At 42.9% G+C, this 19,611-nt stretch overlaps 2 protein-coding genes across 4 annotated transcripts in view; one reads left to right on the forward strand and one right to left on the reverse strand.

Annotated features, from left to right (window-relative positions):
* slf1 (SMC5/6 complex localization factor 1) overlaps positions 1–5,987 on the forward strand; it is a 34,276-nt gene extending 28,289 nt beyond the window's left edge. For all 3 annotated transcript variants that reach the window (XM_030736939.1, XM_030736941.1, XM_030736940.1), the window contains one exon: positions 5,321–5,987. In XM_030736939.1, the coding sequence (XP_030592799.1) occupies positions 5,321–5,820 (500 nt within the window). In that variant the 3' untranslated portion in view covers positions 5,821–5,987. The remainder of the gene's footprint in view (positions 1–5,320) is intronic.
* Positions 5,988–6,682: 695 nt separating this feature from the next.
* mctp1a (multiple C2 domains, transmembrane 1a) overlaps positions 6,683–19,611 on the reverse strand; it is a 159,404-nt gene continuing 146,475 nt past the window's right edge. The window contains exons 19-22 of the mRNA XM_030737928.1: positions 18,231–18,340; positions 17,485–17,594; positions 17,181–17,278; positions 6,683–9,678 (exon numbers count right to left, since the gene is read on the reverse strand). Coding sequence (XP_030593788.1) covers positions 9,607–9,678; positions 17,181–17,278; positions 17,485–17,594; positions 18,231–18,340 — 390 coding nt within the window. The 3' untranslated portion in view covers positions 6,683–9,606. The remainder of the gene's footprint in view (positions 9,679–17,180; positions 17,279–17,484; positions 17,595–18,230; positions 18,341–19,611) is intronic.

Consider the following 19,611-nt stretch of genomic DNA (forward strand, 5'->3'; position numbering starts at 1 on the left):
GTTTTAATTATTGCAGTACTTAAGGACATCTCCCGCTCACACGTAGGGCTGTTTTGGAGCAGCTCAAAAATTGTGCATATAGTGGAAGCCTTTATTCATTCTTTAAACAACTGGAATGTAAAGTTATTGGAAGGTTCTCAAATCAAACTTTTCCCACACAACGAGAAACTGAAAAGTCCTTGTTTTAAAGTTCTAGTCAAGTGTGACAATCTTGCATAAAAAATGAGTAAAAAAAAAAAATAGTTTCATGTGACTGGATCAGTTGAAAATTGTTCATAAACTTTTTTGCTCATCTTTTGGAATCAGCCAAAACTATGTTATAATTTAGTTTTTCCCGCTGAATCACATCATAAAAAGGCTTCTTCACTGATATCTCTTTTCGGTCTGTCCCAGAAAACAAAAACCGAATTCAAGGGTTGACTCATCCAAATGACATCATTTAATTGATTGTTTGTCATAGATTCATTCAGTTATTGTACCAGTTGGTGCTTTTCATGTAAGTGTGGGTGGGTATTTATTTTTTTGCATCCTTATCTTCCTCTACAGTTTTTCTTCAGTAAATTCTGTTCTTTGACATCACTTATCAGTGATTCTGGACCAGTTAAAGACTAATTTACGCCTCCAGTCTGATTATTTAAGATGCTAAGTGCCCAGGATTATTCAGCATCCAGTAAATCAAAGCATATTTGATTCCCCTTACAACTAAGAGTGTAGTGGTGTTGGTTTACACAAAGCTAGCAGCTGCTGTCCATGCCTTCATCCTACCTTTTTTGTGCTGCTTCCTCCAAAAGGGTATGATCAAACCTTTGTGCGGACCCCTGGAAGACTACCTGTGTTCCAGAAAGAACTGCATCTGATTGTGAGACGCAACCTGTTAAAACAAAGCTCACCTGTGACTGAAAACATAGCTCTCTGTTCAGAACAACTGTTTGTGATGCCAGTATAATTTAAGCTGAATTAAAAGAGTAACTATAATATAGGCAAACTAGAACAGCTACTCCTCCATTAATATTGGTAAACAAGATATCACTGAGCGTTGTTACAGAGGAGGATTTTAGCATACTCGTCTGTGTGGTGGTTCTGCATCTGATGCCTCTCCGCTGCTGGCTGCTTTGGTGCGTCACTTGGTTGGCCTTGTTGTTTTTGCTGTGGTTTCTAGTTGCTAGCTAGCAGCTCCCTGTGGATAAGTGATGCCGTGCCCCTGGCTGCAGTTCACACACTCACCCTGCCTCTCTTTTTCAGGCAGCGGGGTGGGGGAGGTGGGTGAGCGAGAGGATGTTTACCATGCTGTGGAGCTGCCTGCTTCCCAGCTTGTCTGCCTTAGCCTCAGCCTCAGACCAGAGACAGAGAGCGAGAGAGAGAGAGAGACATAGGGGGAGGGAGCACTGCATCTTTCTTTCCTTCCTCCCTCCCTCTTTTTGCGCCAATTTTCCCTTCCTCCACTCTCGCTTTTATATTTCTTGTCTTCGCCTGCCCTCTAAAGGCCAAAGGGCTTTGCGCTCTGTATGTAAATGCCTGTGTGTGAGAAACAGCCAGACTGCATCTGGCTGGTGCATCAGGCAGTGGCTTTTGCTCAGCATGCGAATTTCCTCCCTCCGCTAGTAGCTTCAGAGCTTAGGTTTTAGTGGGGCATTTTCGCATTTACACACATATACATATGCACACACACATATATACATATGCACACACGTGCGCACACACAGAGGATGGTGTAATTACCCTATGCTCTCATGTAATCCCCCAGGTGCAGTATTTATCTCCACTGCAGCATATCTGACACCCAGTGCCAATACCTGGATTCACTTCAGTCACAGTCCCTGCACCAAAACCATTCCCCAGGCAGTAGTCTCATAACATTGTGTTGTATATATGTATTACATTAGAAACAGCACGTGATGCTATTTTCATGTCTTCTGTTATGTTCAAATATGCAATTTACCATTGGATATGACCATTGACATCTGTATTAAGCGCAGCAGAGCTGTGTTTGGGAACATTAGAGGGTGTCTCATATCCTATGATGGATAATAAGGAGCAACTGATCAGAACTGAACTGTTCAGTGGATGAAAGGAGTAAAAACAAGTATGAAAAGGCAAAAGATGCGAACTGATGCTTAGTGGAAATGAAGGGAAGGAAGGCAGGTTATCATGCAAATGTGACAAACTGCAGACGCCATCACACAGTTAGCTGTGTGTTCTACAAACAAACACGTAGCCGTTTTGTTGTCAGCCTCGCAGGCTTTCTGGCAAGCTGACCCCAGGGGCCCTGCTGCAGCAGCCCCCCCCCTTCCCACACCAGTGTCATCGCTTTGGTTGGAGCCTGTCAGTGGGGTCTGATGTGATGATGGTGGAGAACATTTGAAAAAAAACGCTCTCTTTATCTTTGATTGTGTTTATTTCATGCTGGTGATGTGCATCCTCTGTGATGAAACCAAATATTTTAATTTTAATAGCTTCATAATGACTTCTGATTTTAACAGCAGCAGAGGAAATGGTCAGCTTTTAGTGGGTCAGTTTCTTTTTTCTTTTCTTTTTTTTTCCATTTCTAGTGCAACAAGATTTCTGTTGTCAGATTCTAAATTACAAATGTATGGTGTTCTAGTGCAAGTGATCCTTTGTATGGTTATTGTCCTCCACATGTCAATTCCCCTTTCAATAATTTTCATCTTGTTTATTTCTTGCACATATTTGACTATTTTTAGTTTGATTTTTGCCCTCATGTACGTTTTTACATCCTTTTTTCTCAGTAGCAGCTTAGAGGTCCCTGCATTGTAGCTAAAGAGAAGGACTGCTGCATTCATATTTGATGAAAAGAGAGGAATTAAGTAGGAGTGATTGAACTAAACCTTGTCTTCGCTCTTTACATGTTTCCACTTTAAGGTAAAAACACTCCACAAAGAGCTTGGGTTCATGGCACAAACTTACAGGCCACTTACAAAGCTCTATCAAGCACCGAGGTTCTCAAAGGAAGTGGCACAGTGTATCTTATGAGAGGAAAATACGATTTAGAGACCCATTCCTTATTTTTCAAAAGATACCCCCCCCCCTCCCCGAATCCCCACCTAAAAATGTCCACCGCAACGTTGAACTGAAACTTTCTACAATGTGTCAGGCCAGGGTTGGCTTCACATATTACAGCCACTTCTACTGGATGAGTGTAATGGCGAAGACAGCTTGTTATAGAAACCTGGTGATTATGACCTGCTGTGAACAATCTCACTCTCTTTCACATACACCGCTTTGCTCCTTCTCCCCGCTCCCTCCCCTCCACCTTTCTCTTGTGGCCACTTTGATCAAATCTGTGCTCTTACGTCCTTGACTGCTGCCCCCGACGCCTGACCCCTGCATTTGAAATTTGCTCGCTTATGTAAAAGTTTATGTAGATTAATGCCACAATTTATGCAGATTGAGTTTTTGCCACTCAGACTTGAAGCACTAAAAGGTAGATGAGCGTTGACCTTCCCCACTAACAGCTACGTGAGCTCTCATCGATTATCTCATAACTGCTACAAACAGTGTAGCAGACAGAGAGATGGAGAGCAATTTCAAATTTCATAATGTTCCATTTTTAAACTTTTTTTTAAAGTGTCATTTAGGGGAGGAAAAAAAAAAAAAGGATGCCTTTTGATAAAAATGGAATCTGGGAGGGTTGGTAAGTGCGGTTTATGTCACAGTGCAACACACGCACATGATTGTCCCTCCTTTAAAACGTCATGCTTGCTGCAGCCCCACAGTGTCTGTCAAACAGAAGCAACTGCCAGCAGTGGTATCAAGCAGTCTTTCAGCTGTCTGTGTGTCATTCCGAGCCTCCACAGAGCCGTAAACTTGCTCACAAGTGGCAGCAGCATTGCCGAGGTTGAACAGTCAAGTGCCATCAAAAGCAGTTTGCCACAGAAATGGGTCTATGTGAAAGCAAACAAAGGGCTCACACTTGACTCGACCCGCTCCATGTAGGCTAAATGCGCATGGGCCTGTCTGACACTGGAAAATGGCTTTCAGCCTGAACAGAGAAGCAGAAGAGGAGAGAGAGGAGACAGTGAATGTCACCATTATAACTTTGCTGGCTTTCTAAGAGGAGAGGAAAAAAAAAAAAGTGTTACATTCAACAAGACTGTCATCTTCAGTTTGAATGTAGTGAAGCGTGTCTGAAAGGGTGATGTCAGGGTTATTGGAGGTGTTTTGAATGTATAGAAATCCCCGGAAACTACAAGCCTAGATGGTGTTTGTAGCACATTGACATATATTTTGAATTAATGCTTAACTTGGGTGACGTTATCCCTACAAACCACTTTCTATATTCCAGCCATAACAGATCAGTTTGCTGATGTCACAGTCACGTGTTACCCCCCCCCCCCAGTAGCTCCCCTTTCTCTGATGAGCTCAGTCACAGCAGCACATAAAAGGAAAGAAAAGCAGACCCTTCATCAGGTCACTAACCCTTACACAAACACAAAGTGACCCGCCAGTCACAGAGTTAAGACAGAGTGTCAGCTGATGTTACTGCAGAAGGGAGCTGAAAACCTCAGATGGCACTGAGGGCCACTGGGAAAACAGCTGTTCATTTAAACTGTTTTTGTTTTTTGGGAGGTTTCTTTTGGGTCTCAGTGCCACAGTGCCTGTGCAGTGTACAGTATATGTATTTGTGTGTATGTGTGCTGTTTAGATCGGTTGCTGTGTCCCGCCATTGACCCTTGTCGTGTCTCTTCCGCCTTATTTGATAATGATGCTCCAGTCGAAGGTAGCTTGGCTGCATGTCAGTTTTATCTGTGTTGCGATGTTATCACTGATGCTGCGGCTGGCTTTTTACATTACACTCATTAACCCCAAAGTCTCAGACCAATCTGCCACTTTAAAATATTTAAAATAGGATCTTTTCTACTGCACTGTGGCTTTCCATGTTTATAATGTTCTCTGCTAGATTTTAACTTTAGCATGCGCACATGCAGAATTATAATAGAATACATCCCCGTCCACTTTAAATTCACCTTTGAAGAGTATTGATAAATGTTTTGTCTTGTCAGAACAAATTTAAGCTGCGTTTTGAGAATACGGTAAATTCTGCTTCACAACTTTAAAAAAAATCCCTTATTGGAGAACATCAAAATTATTTCCACACAAACATTTGCAGCCAGAGCTTGCTGCAGAGGGATTATTTTTGCTGCAGTGTTTGGAGCTATGCAAATTGTGTTTTTACAAGCAGTAGTAACATTGGAACTGCAACTTTAGGTTTATGAAGCAGCTTTATTTTGTGATTAGATATATCTATAATAATAAAAAAAAATAGTGTGATTTGATCATGTACACCTCTGTCCCCTCCTAGGATCTGTTCTTCTCCGGCAGACCGATGGGGACGGTCGGCTCCCGCTGGATCTGATCTCTGAACAAAGTCAGAGGGAAGAGCTCCTCCTTAGCGCACAGGTTGGAGACACAAAGTGTTTGAGAAACAAAGGGACTGAGGTCTTAAACCTTCCCCTCTTGGAGGCTGGATCCTCTCTCCTGTCCTTACTCATTTTCTCCTACCATCGGGAGAGGGGCCTTCCTTGCCACACGCCATCCAGTGACAGGCACCACAGCCTGGGCTACCGGCTGGCCAGAGCACTGGAAATGCACTCCTTCCAGAAAGTAACTCAGGGCTGGACGGACCAGCGTGCAGTGAGGCTGGTGGAAGATGTTGAGACATTGTGGGAGCTCAGCAAAGGGAAGTACCAGGGGCAGGTATCTCAGGGTGTAACAGAGTGCAAAGGAGAAAACACGCAGTTCCTGATGAAGATACTGGAGGATCTTAAGTCACGAGGAGAAGCGCTAGTAACTGATCTGTGATCCATAAGGTTAAAGGATCCATTTACACCACACCGAAACAGACTTAAATGCATGCCCCATGAATGAACATAACAAAAAGGCACAGAATTCACCAGGAGCCTTTAAAATATCTACACAGCCAAAAAAAAAAAAAAAAAAAGCTTTCTGTGGATATCTGCCTCTAAAACCTGATAAGTTTGATGTTCTGTATTTCTAGAGTGCTACAATTTTATACCTACTTGATGGTTTTGATTTTAAAAGTTCTGTACTTTGCAAATATTTGTGGAATGTAAAATTATTTATTTTTAATGTTGCATGTCTTTTTTATTTTTATGACATCACTAACATTTCAGTGTAGACTGTTGCTACCTCATTTTTTTCTATGCTATGTTCATTGGTGTGAAATTGATATAACTGATTTTTTTTTTCATGTTTATAAATAAACTGAAATATCTTACTTGATTTTTCTTTTTTTTCTACTTCATATGACAAATTCCTGACAGCAATATAAGTTTTGTGTGTGCGTTTTTCCCCATTGTAAAGAACAAGTCAGCTAAAAGGTGCTCTGACAGATGGAGTTGTTTATGCGTTGGCCACACACAAAAAAGGGGGGAAAAAAAAGTTTTCCAGTAATTGTGATCTCAAATGGTCTCATGGATGTGCACTCTGGGTTTCAGCCATGCAGGCAACAGTGAAGAATGAGCAGTTTCACAAAGCTGAGCCGAGCAGAGGGGCTTAGGCCCGTGGGTTGAGTGCTGCGGAGAGAGACTTCAAACCAAAACTGAGATAAATAGTCTATGCTTAATTAATTCCTACGTGCACCTTAGAAATCAACTTGTCGGTGCAAAAAACAGCTGTTGCAATAAACCAGACACTCTGAAGATGATAAAAAATATTTTATTTCATTTGTTTTGGTTTTTTTAAATGAGTAAAATACATCAGATGCATTCCATTACTCATATCAGAAATATATACCACATTTTCTTTTGCCCCTCCCAACCTTGACCCAACCCTGTCTTGGCTTCTAACAACATTGCTGTCTGGAACTCTTATTGGTCAGAACTGGGCACATGAAGATGATGTCACAGGCAGGCAACATTGCAGGCGGAAGAGACGGACCTTAGAAAATGAGGCAGGCATACACCTACTTTACAGTATCATCACCAGATCATTGACAGGCATACTGTATAAAATACAACCAGAAATTAATAAGTAATTACCTATGTACAGTATTGTTTAAAAAATAAAGTCTCATTTCAACTTGGCGCAAATAAAAGTGCTTTTTTTTCTCTTTAAAACTGACGGTCTGATACATTCCTTTTATATAATTCTTCTTCTCAACATCATACAAAATAAAAACACTTTGGTTTGCTTCAAAATGGACCCCAAACTGAACAAAAAAAGAGAGAGAGAGACAGTATTTGGATGCAATACCACACAATAGTCACCACAATTTGCTGTAAAATGACTACATATAGTAGTAGACTCATACATATCAGGTATTCAAGCAATCCCTTCAGGCATTATAAAAAGCCATCCCTCACAAGTCACAGAGTGGGTTTGCTGAGGAGGCTGTAATCAGTTAGCGACGCAGCTCTTGGGGGATAGTCTGTTATTGTCTTTCAAGTGGATTCCTTTTTAAAAAAAAGTGGCCCTCTGGAGTGACAGATCTGAGCCTGTTGATATTTAAGCATGGAGATGGATGGCAGGGAGGGAGGGAGTGGGGAGAGTATACAGGCGAGGTGAGAGGATGACAAAATGGCAGAAGAGAGCAAGTTGCGGTGAGAAGCTGATTTAGAGTATAAAGGCAGAGACACAGACAGACAAAGTGTGTGTAAGTGTGTGTGTTTGGTGGGTGGGTGGGGGTGCAAACTAAAAGAAGTAGAGGAAGAGAGATGGAGGCAGGGATCAATAGGATGAGAGCAGACCTCCTCAAATGTAGCCTGTGCTGTGATCTTTCAAGAGATGCTCAGCGAGAAGCCCAGGAGACCGTCCCTTCAGACAGGGTCGCAACCCCGCTCACTGACGAATGAGGGAACCGCAGAGAGCAAATGGAGGGAAGCATGATGGGAAGAAGGATCTGAAATAGCATAAAACGCACACATACACTCCTCCATCCCTGACATCTCAGGCCCAAGTCCCCTTGGAGCCTTGTCACACAATGACTTGCTGCTCATCTAGCATCTAAGCAAACTCTACACCAAGTAACAGCTGGCACTTTTGCTGCAACACACACACACACACATTTGTGCAGTGACTGAATCTAGGCATCAGTCTACAGCTGGAGGGGAGATACAACTGTAACACACACCGACACTAAGAAAAGCAACATGTCTTTGATTGCATAAATGCGTATAGGCAAACACTCTTACATACACAGTTCACATATACAAGCCTCTGTCTCTGGAAAGACTGATCAAAGTTGAGCTCTGGGCACAGGAGGTGGGGCAGATGGAGAGGGCGGCCAGCCTGGGGCACAGCATCACAGAAAGCATGTTTGTATTTGTGTGTCAGTTTTTGTGTATGTGCCTGCGAGGGGGAGAATGTTCCTACTCGAATACAATGTTTTCGTCTGTCAGCATGTAGAGTACAGTAATGTGCCTTTGAGATCTCTTAGAGGAACTGCGTGTTTACGTGAAAGGAGGGTGTTTGTGTCCGTGCACGAGTCCACGAACGCTTTCGCGTGTGGCCACCAAGGAAAACACATGGGGAGATGAGAGGAAAGGAGACCAGCCTTTCAAACAAGATTAGGGGTGTGGCTGCCTCAAGGCCCGATTGCCTGACGACACTCTGCATAAACTGGGTGACATCTGTATTAACACCATGACAGCGAGCCCTGTCTGCTGTGCAGGCTGACAGAGAGCGAGGAGGTAACTCACTGACAGACTGAGGATTCTGACATGGTTTAAAATGGGTCAAACAAGGCAACAGCTAGACTGTTTGCACGTTTGGTAGTGATAATGTATTGGGGTGTAACACCAATTGTTTACTACAGACTCAGACTTTAAAAAAAAAAAAAAAAAGTTAATCTGGCCATTGTATTACAGCACAAAACAAGCCTTCAGCCTGTTGATCCAGGTTTGTGTTTGTGTAAAAAGAGATATCTGGAGGCTACCGCCGTAATTGCTAATCAACTTGGCTGGCTGAGTTAAGTGGAGACAGTCCAAATTACTGCCAGTGAAAGTAACATTGCCACATCTGAGAGGGAGAGAAAACAAAACACACTTCAGTAGAAAAACATTTACAAAATATAAACATATTACCAAAATCGTTCAATAACTTAAATATGAGCAAAAAAAAAAAAAAAGATTGAAAGAAAGAAAACTGAATGCAGTATAAGGCTTCTATTTTGATAAACACCCCAAGTATCGTTTCTGGAACGGCGAGAATAAATGTTAAACTAATTTTACTTATTGTGTGACACTTGTGGCAAGCTGTCAGAGTGATGGAGAGAAGCAGCGAGGAAAGCGGCTCAGACGGCTGATCTAAAGGTCATTCCATCCATCCTCCCCACTTGCCTTTAAAAATCAAAAGCATGATGGTTATGGTAATAATTTAAGAGGTTTCTTGTACTCATCCAGTTTCACACAAAAATGACACATTTAGAAACAACTGTACACCATGAGTAATTAAAGAGGGGGAAAAAAAAAAAAGTTTAAGAGAACTAAACAGGAATTAAAAAGAAAATGTTAAAGGATAGCTGAGCCAAGCTGCTCCAGAGGACTCGTCCTCTGTTCCTCAGTGTCCAGTAATAGACCGAGTGAGGAAAAGTGGAGAAGAGAGGAGTTGGTGGGCGGACGCAGTCATCTACCCGGGGTTGTTTTTCTTCCTTTTATTTGGACTGGGATTGGGATCCAATTTCAGCTCTCGGTACTGCACCTGTTAAAACACATAGAAACACGCACGCACACACACCACCCGGTCAGGTGGAAAGAGCAAAGGATGCTTGAATAGCACAGAAACCCTCCAGAGGCTCCAGTCCAGCTGTGTGGAACAGTGGCCTCGGGGAAGAGATTACACACTGATTACAGCACACACATACGCACAGATGCAGACGCTGTTCAAAGCTCCGAATACATGCTCGCTCGCAGAAGCACACAAATACACACATACTTTCACAGATGTGCAACAGTGGCCTAGGGGAAGGGATCACACAAACAAACAAAGAACAGGGCAAGGGCTCATGGGAAAGCTTGGAGAGACAACAGAGTCATCTCAGTATAGAAAGATGGCGAGGAGTGAAAGGGCAGAAAGATGGGAATGAGACAGAATAGAGGAAAAATGCACCCTAACCCGTTCAGAACCAAGGTTGCGGTTAAAGTTAACAGTATGACTACATTTCCGATCATATGTAGCTTGATACATACTGCTTATACATCAGTAGGATTGCATGACTAACCACTAAATTAGCGACACACTTTAATTTTATGTCTCAATCAAAAGGAGCCAATTAAAAATCAGACAAATAATTCTCTGACAAAATTTTGACTGTTCACTATATTATTTGCTTGGCTGAGAGATTAATGATCTCACTGGAGTTTTTTTTTTTTTTAATATACAGTTTTTGCATCATCCATGGGACAAACTACAGTCTCTTCTCTGTGTTTCGGTCTATAGTCAAGCTGAGCAATCTGACACGGAGGAGTGAGTGGCTAGTACAGACGACATCTACCTGATGAGGCTCCCGCTTTCGAATGGGCTTTCCAGCCCTCCACTTATCTCATGTCAGGTGTTATCCACTAATAACAAGACTAAGAAGGTAAAAGCGAGATTTTATTTTAAATAAAGCCACGAGCTGTTGAACATCTGCATTCACTGTGACCTTATTAAGCCAAAGCTAAAAGAAGCTGTTTTATATTTTGGGCTATAAATTTATTTGCTTTCCTGCTGAGAGTTACATGAGAAGAGGGATATGGCTGTCACATATGTCAGCTAAATAAGGAGCTGTAGCCAACATCTGGTTAGCTCAGCATAAAAACTGAGAGAAAGAGCTAGCCTGGCTCTGCGCATTCGTAATAAAATCCGCGTCGTGCAGAAAAGAACAGATGAGATTTTACAGCTGGCTTTGAGTTGGATCATTTCTTGATCAGGAGCAGTGACCTCCTGGAGTCTTGTTGTCACCGTTTTACTTGTTTTTATGTAGAAATTAAGTCAACAAGATATAATGTCTTCATTGTGTGCTTTGGAGGTGCTGGCAGGCAGATTTCGTTACCTTTGGCAAGCTCTAAGCTGCTCCCATTGTTTTATATTAAACTAAGCTGTGCAAACCGTTATGTCTCTGTGCCAGTTAATTGACACATATGAGAATGATATCAATCTCCTCCTTTGCTTTTTCACAGCAAGGGAGTGAATAAATTGCTTTTCTAAAATGTCAAACTTCTCCTTAATCCTATAAATTACCAGGGCAGTATTTTTGCATCACCACTGCATCACTAAACAACTTAAAACAGACATTTTAGTTGTGTATTACTTCACTTCATCACTTCATAAGATGCTTAGCCTCATCACTCAGGGAGTGTCACAGTATTTCTCAGGAACAAGAATTGATTCACTCTTGACAGAATCCTTTCCAAAGATGGTGAGCCGATCCTAGAAACTGCTGTTACGTGGAAGTGATGGACAGTCAGACGCAACAGCATCACAGTGGCTGAGTATCAACAAACAGAGGCTGTCATACTTTCAAATGTACACATCCGTGCATGTGCACACAAATACAGTTGCTAGTCTAGACAAATTCAAGACAGCGACACGCACTAGCCACTAAATCAGAATACTAATAGAAAAAAAAAAATAGACTTAACAGTCACAGCACCAAAGAGCCAGAATTGTCTGAGGATTCCCTCCTAAGTTGATGTACTATAGGCTACTCTGCCTGGCTGACTGACTGACACTCTCTCTGATTCTCCAGGAAGACAACAAACTGACATCAATATGGTTTCTCTGTTCTGTCTCATGGTAGTTCTGTCTACTGTGGACAGGAACAGCAGCATCTTTCAGCACTGGCTGGGAACAAGCCTTTATCATCCATCTTTTACTGGTTCCCACTGTCGCCTCAATGAAGCCTTCCAGTCCTCTGCCTGCAAAGCACAAATCTGAGAAACAAAAGAGGTGTGTATGTGTGTCCACGTATGTGTGTGTGCTTCAAAATGCAGACACACGCATACACAAATGAATACCAGGAAAGAGAAAGTAGACACACACACACCCAGGACTCCCACATAAAAGGAACCTAGTCATCTTTTATCATTAAAATCTCATAAACACACACACACACACACACACACATACACACACACACACACACACACACAATGGGTTATTTCTCTTCCTCTGTCTCACAGTGTTGTTCACTGCTGTCCCGTTAAGGTGCGTACAGAGTGGTTAGGCCAGCATATGTTGCTCTCTGTGCCTCACTAAGCAGTCAGACCGCTCTGGATACTCCTCACTGTCCACAAGGCAAGCTAAACATACAGCTGTACAAATACAACCTGTTTGTCGGACAAAGCCAGGAAGAAGGAAGACTACTTGCTGAAAGGCAAACCAGGTAGAGGAAAGAAGAATGATGAGTAGCAAGATAAAGAAGGGACAGAAACAGGCACAAAAAAAGAACAAATCAACAAAGGGAGAAGGAGAAAAAAACAACGCGAGGAAAGAAGAGACTGGGTGAGACAGGGATATCTGTGGATGCTCGGGTGATGACAGATATGTGGGTGGGGATCCTTTTATAGCCATGCCAACTAAAGCAGACAACAGAACAAAAACCCAGGGGACAGAGAGGGGTCTGTATGGCCCTGTGTGTGTCTGTGTGTTTATGCAGTGGTAGTTCTGCTAGGGGACCATGACAGTGCTGGCTGAGTGCCCACATTGACTGCAATCAATGATGGTGGTGCATCTGTGGAAGAACAAGTGGGTGAATTGCTGAATGATTGAATTCACTTGTGAGCGAAGGAATAACCGCATCTATTGTCCTCTTCATCAAATAAGTGAAAGCAAATTAAAAAGATCCAACTTTAATAAAAATGTTTCTCTATACGTGGCTCATTCTCATCTTTTGCCGTTAGTTTTAAACAAGCCAGTATGAATCCAAAAGTAGGACAGGTATTGTGCGTGATCACTGAATGGTTGTGGTCCCATTATATGGCCAAACGCCTACAGGAGCAAAGAAGATACGCGGCAATTTAATTCTGTGGGTTGACATTCCTGTCCAAACAATTCCTGTTTGTGAGCGAATGCAAACAAAGAAAAGTTTGGTTGTCAGTAGAAAGTAAGGTTTTGTTTCTCATGAAGAGCAGCGAAGGGGATCAACAAAAAGAAATAGCACAAAAAACAAAACAAACAAAAAAAAAAACAATATTTCAATCAAACAGGAGTCTTCGCTGTGAAGAGCTGCCAGCCGGGAGAAATGGGGCTCATGCGTCACAGGTTCAATTCCAACTCACAGGTGACAGGCCCGCCTGATGTTACACCCTTGGCTCCCCGCTCACCTCACCTAATAGCGCACACGCAAGCACCCACACAGGCGCCAAAGCCAGCGCAGGCAACAAGAGCTAGTTAAAGTATAAAAAAAAAAAGAAGAAGAAGAAAAGGCAGAGGCGGTGAGGAGAAAGTGGGACGTTAGTAAAATAAAATGAACCAAAATTGGGGGGGGGGGGGGGGGGGGGGGGGGGGAGTCAAAAGTGAGGTAATGCAGAAAGCACATAAGCAATTTGGTACACGAGCGGGGAGCTTAAAGGGAACATCGACAAGAGAAGCGGTGGGTAAAGACCCAGCACTGCTCAAAGGCTGCTCCACCCTCGCTCCTCTCCTTTCCCAAATGTTGACAGTACAAGTGCAAAACAGGCTTTGAAGTGTGCTCTACTGAAGGGGAGCGTGTACCATGCATAGTGCTTCGTTTAACGGTGTTACCCACAAAGCATCCCAGGACCTGCTCTTCTCTCACTGTCTCTCATGTTCTCTCACCCGCTCTCACACTGAACCTTTGACAGTGTTTTGATGGTGTCAGTGAGGGTAGACAGACAAGGCGAAACCAAGGTGGCTGACAGTAAGTAAAATAAATTAAAATTAAAAAAAAAAAAAAAAAAAAAAAAAGGTGAACAGGCGAGTAAATATATTGATTCAAAAAAAGCTAAGCCAGCTAGATTTTAACGATACTGTGCCGTTCTTCTTTTCAGTACTTTTTTTGCACAAGGCACAAAACTCACTGGGTTTCATCTCATGTGACACCTAAACGAGCATAAGGGTTATTAAATGTTTCCAGGGAAGCACTGCTGTGTACAGTTCAGACATCTGCAGATTGGAGGATTCAGCATTCGTGTTTGTGATGTAAAAAAAAGAAAAAAAAAGAAAAAGAAAAGTAAGGAAAGTTTTGCCTTTTAGCTGCTGTGACAAGACAGACTGAATACTGACTAATTGCCCTCTTGCAGTGAAATGTTTAAACCTGTTACAAACGCGGGAAGGGCACCGCGAAGGAGAGAGAGAGAGAAAGGGAGAGACCTATAGCAGATGTGAGTGATGGCATCTGGCACCGTTTCAGCTTTTAACTATGCTGCCTTTGTCCCCTGCTTGTCCGATGAGGTTTCATCCCCAACATAAATGTTGTCTAAAAATATTAACCCGACTCCCTGCTGTTCATTAGGCGCTAAATTGGAATTCATGCCTGTTTTTGTATTGGGGATTTGATCCAGCTCCTTTACACCGATCATAAAGGGCCACTTGGCATGCTAATTGCCTTGCCCCTATTTATGCACTCCCTAGCTCAAACGGCTAATGGTGTCGTAAAACATACTAGTGCACTGACACCTCCCAAACGCCAGAGAGGGAATACTTAGCACTATTAAGGTGCTGAGTATGGCCTCGTTTAAGAGGGCATGAAGGATTCCTTGGTAGTGTCCATTATCACTAGTAAAAGATCCAAACCAGATACAAGAAACTGTAATCCAAAGAAGGACAGTGACTCCTTTACACACGCGTGCACCCAACACAATGCCAGCCTTTAACATGGGTGCTCACAGAGAGAGATAATGATTTAAGTAAACTGTTGAAGTGGTAAAAAGAAACTGCAGCTCCCATGCTCCACTGGTGATTTAACTTTTATAGGGTGTCTGGTAGTGCTGTTAGGGGCCCAGTGTCAGTATTTTGAGAGCCTTCCTTTGCTAAGGTACCTTCCGTTAACTGTACGAATGATGACAAACAAATGTGACTGCAAAGTCATTTTCATGCTATGTACCCTACGAAGAAAAATTTAAAAATAGGGAACACTATGAGAGTCCAGAAGATACACCACAGTTGCTGCCGTGCTGTATTGTATAGCTGCAGTGTATGCAGTATATGAACTGTGGGCCAGTGTGGCTGCCCTTTGTATATAAAGTCATTAGAACCTCATCAGTTCTGGCAGCACTGAAGCACCTTCAAATGATGCGGAACAGTACACTGAAATACCCCAACCCACCTAACATGCACAACTGCTGGGAAAGTGTGTGTGTGTGCGTATGTGTGTGTGTGTGGGGGTCACACTGGGGCCTTGAAATAGTACTTCATTAGTCATCCAGGGTGTCAGGCATAGCGGGCCCCTGCATCAGTACTAGTGGGTGCCATAGACACGTGCCCATGAGGGGACACTCCATTTAGACCCCAGCACCTCTGCGCATCATCTGAAAGCCTCGGGGGCTCAATCCCCACTGACGTCTTTGACCCAGTGAGACGGGGGAGGGCAGGCAATGAGGTGAACCCACCACCGGAGGCAGTGACCGGATGCACTGCAGAGCAGAACGTTCTGGTCTGTTTTTAGCTAACGACTGCAGAGCAGGGTGTCGTCTCAGAAATCTAACTTTTCCGTGATTATCACAGGCTTAACTAGCTTAATTTCACTGACCTGTTCCTTATATGTACAAATAAAAAATGCACACATAAAAATGCACTGCCCTAATGGGCACATATAACAATCAATCAATTCTTCATTCCTCCTCATGCTTTTCTATTTTTGTCTTCATCTTTTCTCTATTTTTACCCCTTTCACCCCTTCATTCACCTTCTTTGCTCTCAGTGCCTCCAAACTCTCAGTGAAACCTGGCAACAATTACCATTCCAACAGCTGCAGCAATAACCATTACAGTAGCACTTACAGTATTACTTATACAGTAGGCACAACTCCAGCAGAATGGGCACCAGACCAGAGCAGTATGTCTGCCCCCTCTTTCCCTAGCCAGCAGGCCCTCATTAGGGGCCTTGTAAAGGCCTCATACCTACCGGGCTAGGGCCCCTTCACCCCTCAACTCCTCCAGGCTCCAGGTGTGTAAGGTGGCTGCACTTCACCAGAGGGGACAGCTTGGGCTCATTTAAGTCGATGGCTACTTGCCCTGTGCCTGCTGCTACAGCAGGCCCCTGCAAACTACAAAACTGTAAAGCTGCACAGGGGCAGAAAGGGGGAGCGTATGGGGGGCTGGCAGGGGTGTGTAGGGGAGCAAGGATTATGACCCTGTAAAGATGAAAGAAGTTGTGGGCAACACGCGATCAAAGAGGAAGTGTGTCAGCAATGATATGGCAGGGAATTGGTCGTATCAGAGGCCCCAGGTCGTTCAGTCTCAGCTTCCATCTGTGTGTGTGTGTGTGTGTGTGTGTGTGTGTGTGTGTGTGTGTGTGTGTGCGTGCGTGCGTGTGTGCATGCGTGTGTGTGTTTGTGTGTGTGTACTGAACTCAGCTCAGCAGGGCCTAACAGCCACAATGGAAACCATTGGTGCTGGATAACACAACAACTTTCACAAGCTGCCGCTTAATTGCAGTTTAAACTGCGCTTTGTCCTGGGCAGCACAGCATGTTACCGTTAACATACACACACACACACCTATATTTTACCTGAGAAAGCATCTGTAGTCTCCAGCCACAAAGTTAATCTGATCTCACGGTTAATGTAGAAACAAAACCGCATGGGGCTGGTTAACTCTTGGTTTACACTCTGTTTCAATTACTAGCAAAGCTGTGAGACAACATCTAACTGTAATTGTGTGTGAGTGTATGTGTATGGAGTCAATCAACCTAGTTATATGCTGGGCACTAAACTCACTTAACCTTGTTATCTTACTACACGGCTCCAGCCATGTATGTGGAAATTGAATTAGACTTGGAAGCTTTTAATAGGAAAACACAGAAACAGCTTTGAAATAATTAGATTAGATGTCTGTATGGCTAAAACAATGAATAGTCAGTTCAGCCTACATAAAAGCACAACAGTGAAGAGGCAGAGACCGAGAGGAAGGAAAGGAAAGAAAACTGAGACCGAGCAGACAATAAAAGGAGCCCTAACTCTTGGCCATGCCCGGAACTGACAAATGATGATAGTGATGTCAAAAAGATATAAAAAATGAAAAATATAAAATTTCACCCACCACTTGTACATCTGACGGCACTCTGGACAGAAAGTCTAGCAGCTCATTGTTATCAATGGTGTATGGGTCTCGCAGCTTCTTTGTAAATTTATTCACCCCTGTAGAGAGAAAAGTGGGGGCAGAAGGGTAAAAACTGGGAAAGAAAGATGGACGCATCTTTACGGTTGTTGTATTCTCTGAAACTCTTTGTTCTTTTCCCTCAAAATACAATAAACGCACACTAAAAAACGGTCATGGCACACAGACTTATTTAGATACTGTATTTGAATGTTCTTATATACTATACAATACGACATTAGCTCACCCCAGGCCAGCACAATGTATCGGAGCGGGATGAAATAGAGGATGATGGTGGCCACTCCAAGAGCCACAATAGCTAACCAGCTTAGGAAAGGCACAGTCCAGTTAAATGTGCTGCGAAGAGAGGAAAAGGGGAGTGATATACTGTAAGTGGCAATGCTCAGTCCAGTTAAACATGCTGAAAAATAATGTAGGGAGGAATCAGGAAATTACTTTACACAAAGTCTTACAGGTTAGCACTGAAGAGAGAAAACTGATTATAACTCAATACTATTTACACCTTCCAATGAATAAAATAACCTTAACTGTACAGAACCACAGGCCACTGAACTGTCATTAGAAAAGTACTTGTACCTTCAACTTTTAATGAAAATAAAATCCCTGGCATTCACTTTCTGTAAAAAAAAAAAAAAAAAAAAAGCTTTTGGTGTATGCAGGAATGCAAATAATAATAAATTATTTTGTGTAGGTGTATGCAGTAATGTGTATTTAATCTAATATTTACTTGATTCAGCTAAGTAAGATATGGTGGACATGAAGACAGGCAGTCTTTTTACATGTCTCCCAGGGTTGGGTGTCACACTGGCATTATTTCCTGAGAGTGGCACTAAGTTACACTCAGTTATGCTGGCAAAGGGAAGCGGGCCAGCCTGGCAAAAAAAAAAACAAAAAAAACCAAAAAAAAAACCACAGGGACGTGCGGAGCAGAGAAGAGCGGGCCGGGTGCCGAGGAGCAGGCTTACGACTCACTTCTTTATCCTCTCGCCATAGGAGGCCACTTCATCTAGTGCATTCTGCACGCTGATGCACACGTCCTGAATGGCATAAAGCTTGTTCATGAAGCCCTTTCTCTCTGAGTCCTGCAAGAGGACAGATAGAGATGTAGGCGAGAGACAGAGAGAGAGAGAAAGCGAGGATGAGGGAGGAAGAGATGGAGGGGAACGGAGAAGAGACAGGAGGAGAGAGAAGACAGAGGCTGGGCACAGGCGTCTTTGTGAAAACAATACATTTTAAATAGCGTCAACGATTTGGAGTGGGGAGCCAAATCACCGGATATCCTGCATGAAGTGACAGAGTGCTTTCATTCCAGGCAGTAATAGAGATATAAAGTTGGCAGAACAAATCAAAATGTTTTTCTGCTTACGAATCCTCACACAGGAAAATTTGAATATGTGAATAGTCAGAGAGAGAGAGAGAGAGAAGCAGAATTAAACTGAAAGCCGAATGGATAGATCAATCTTTGGGCTCTCTCTCTTTCTCTCTCTCTCTCTCCGCTGCTGCTGCCAACACAGCTTGGAAGACCAGGCAGAGCTCTCTTTTGTTCTCCTGGCTGGCACAGTGTGATGATGTCACCAGCCGTGACATCATTATCATCCTTATTAACGCTGTCACTCACCATGAAGACTTCAGAGTCGGGGTGGGGCGGGAGGGTCACAAAATAGGCAGGCAATCTAAAGTCTACAACCCCCTGCACTTGTTACTGAAACAAAGTGAAGAATTTAAGAAGTCATGCAACAGTCAATGAGCTGCCTGCTGACTGACAGGCAGGGGCAGGATGGATTTGGACAAAATGAGGTGACAGAGAGCAATTTAAAGCCATTGCCTGAGTGAGGACATCAACACGCAGACTGGTTGTTGCAGTATGTGAATGGTGGACATGCTTGGTAAGACGAAAGGGAAGAAAAGAACTATCAGAAGAAAGTTATATGAGCATTCTGTGCACTATCATGGGTGATCCGTTTATAACATGGCAGGAGCAGGTGGTTTTTAAACAAATGTAAAAGGGGAAGGCTGTTATTATTGTATCATCATGTGAAAGTACTCTACCACATCAGTACCATAAGCACCTGTAAAAGAAAAATAATGAATTACAGAAATGGTAAGATAAGAAATAATTTGAATGGAGTAAAGCTGAAGAAAGTAAGTATATCAGACAGTAACAGTAAAAAGGACAAAGAAAACTTCACCAAAACCAAACGATAATGGCATACCCATACATGCTTCGTATTTCTCTGCGTGTAGAAAAAACTATGTTACTGATGAAGATTGATGGACGTTGTTAGATTAGAGATGTAAAGCTCTAAGTAATTATAACTCCTATAGCCAAAGAAGACAGTGAAGCAGTCAAAGA

This window comes from Archocentrus centrarchus, chromosome 9, assembly GCF_007364275.1.
Source record: "Archocentrus centrarchus isolate MPI-CPG fArcCen1 chromosome 9, fArcCen1, whole genome shotgun sequence".
Classification (NCBI taxonomy): Eukaryota; Metazoa; Chordata; class Actinopteri; order Cichliformes; family Cichlidae; genus Archocentrus; species Archocentrus centrarchus.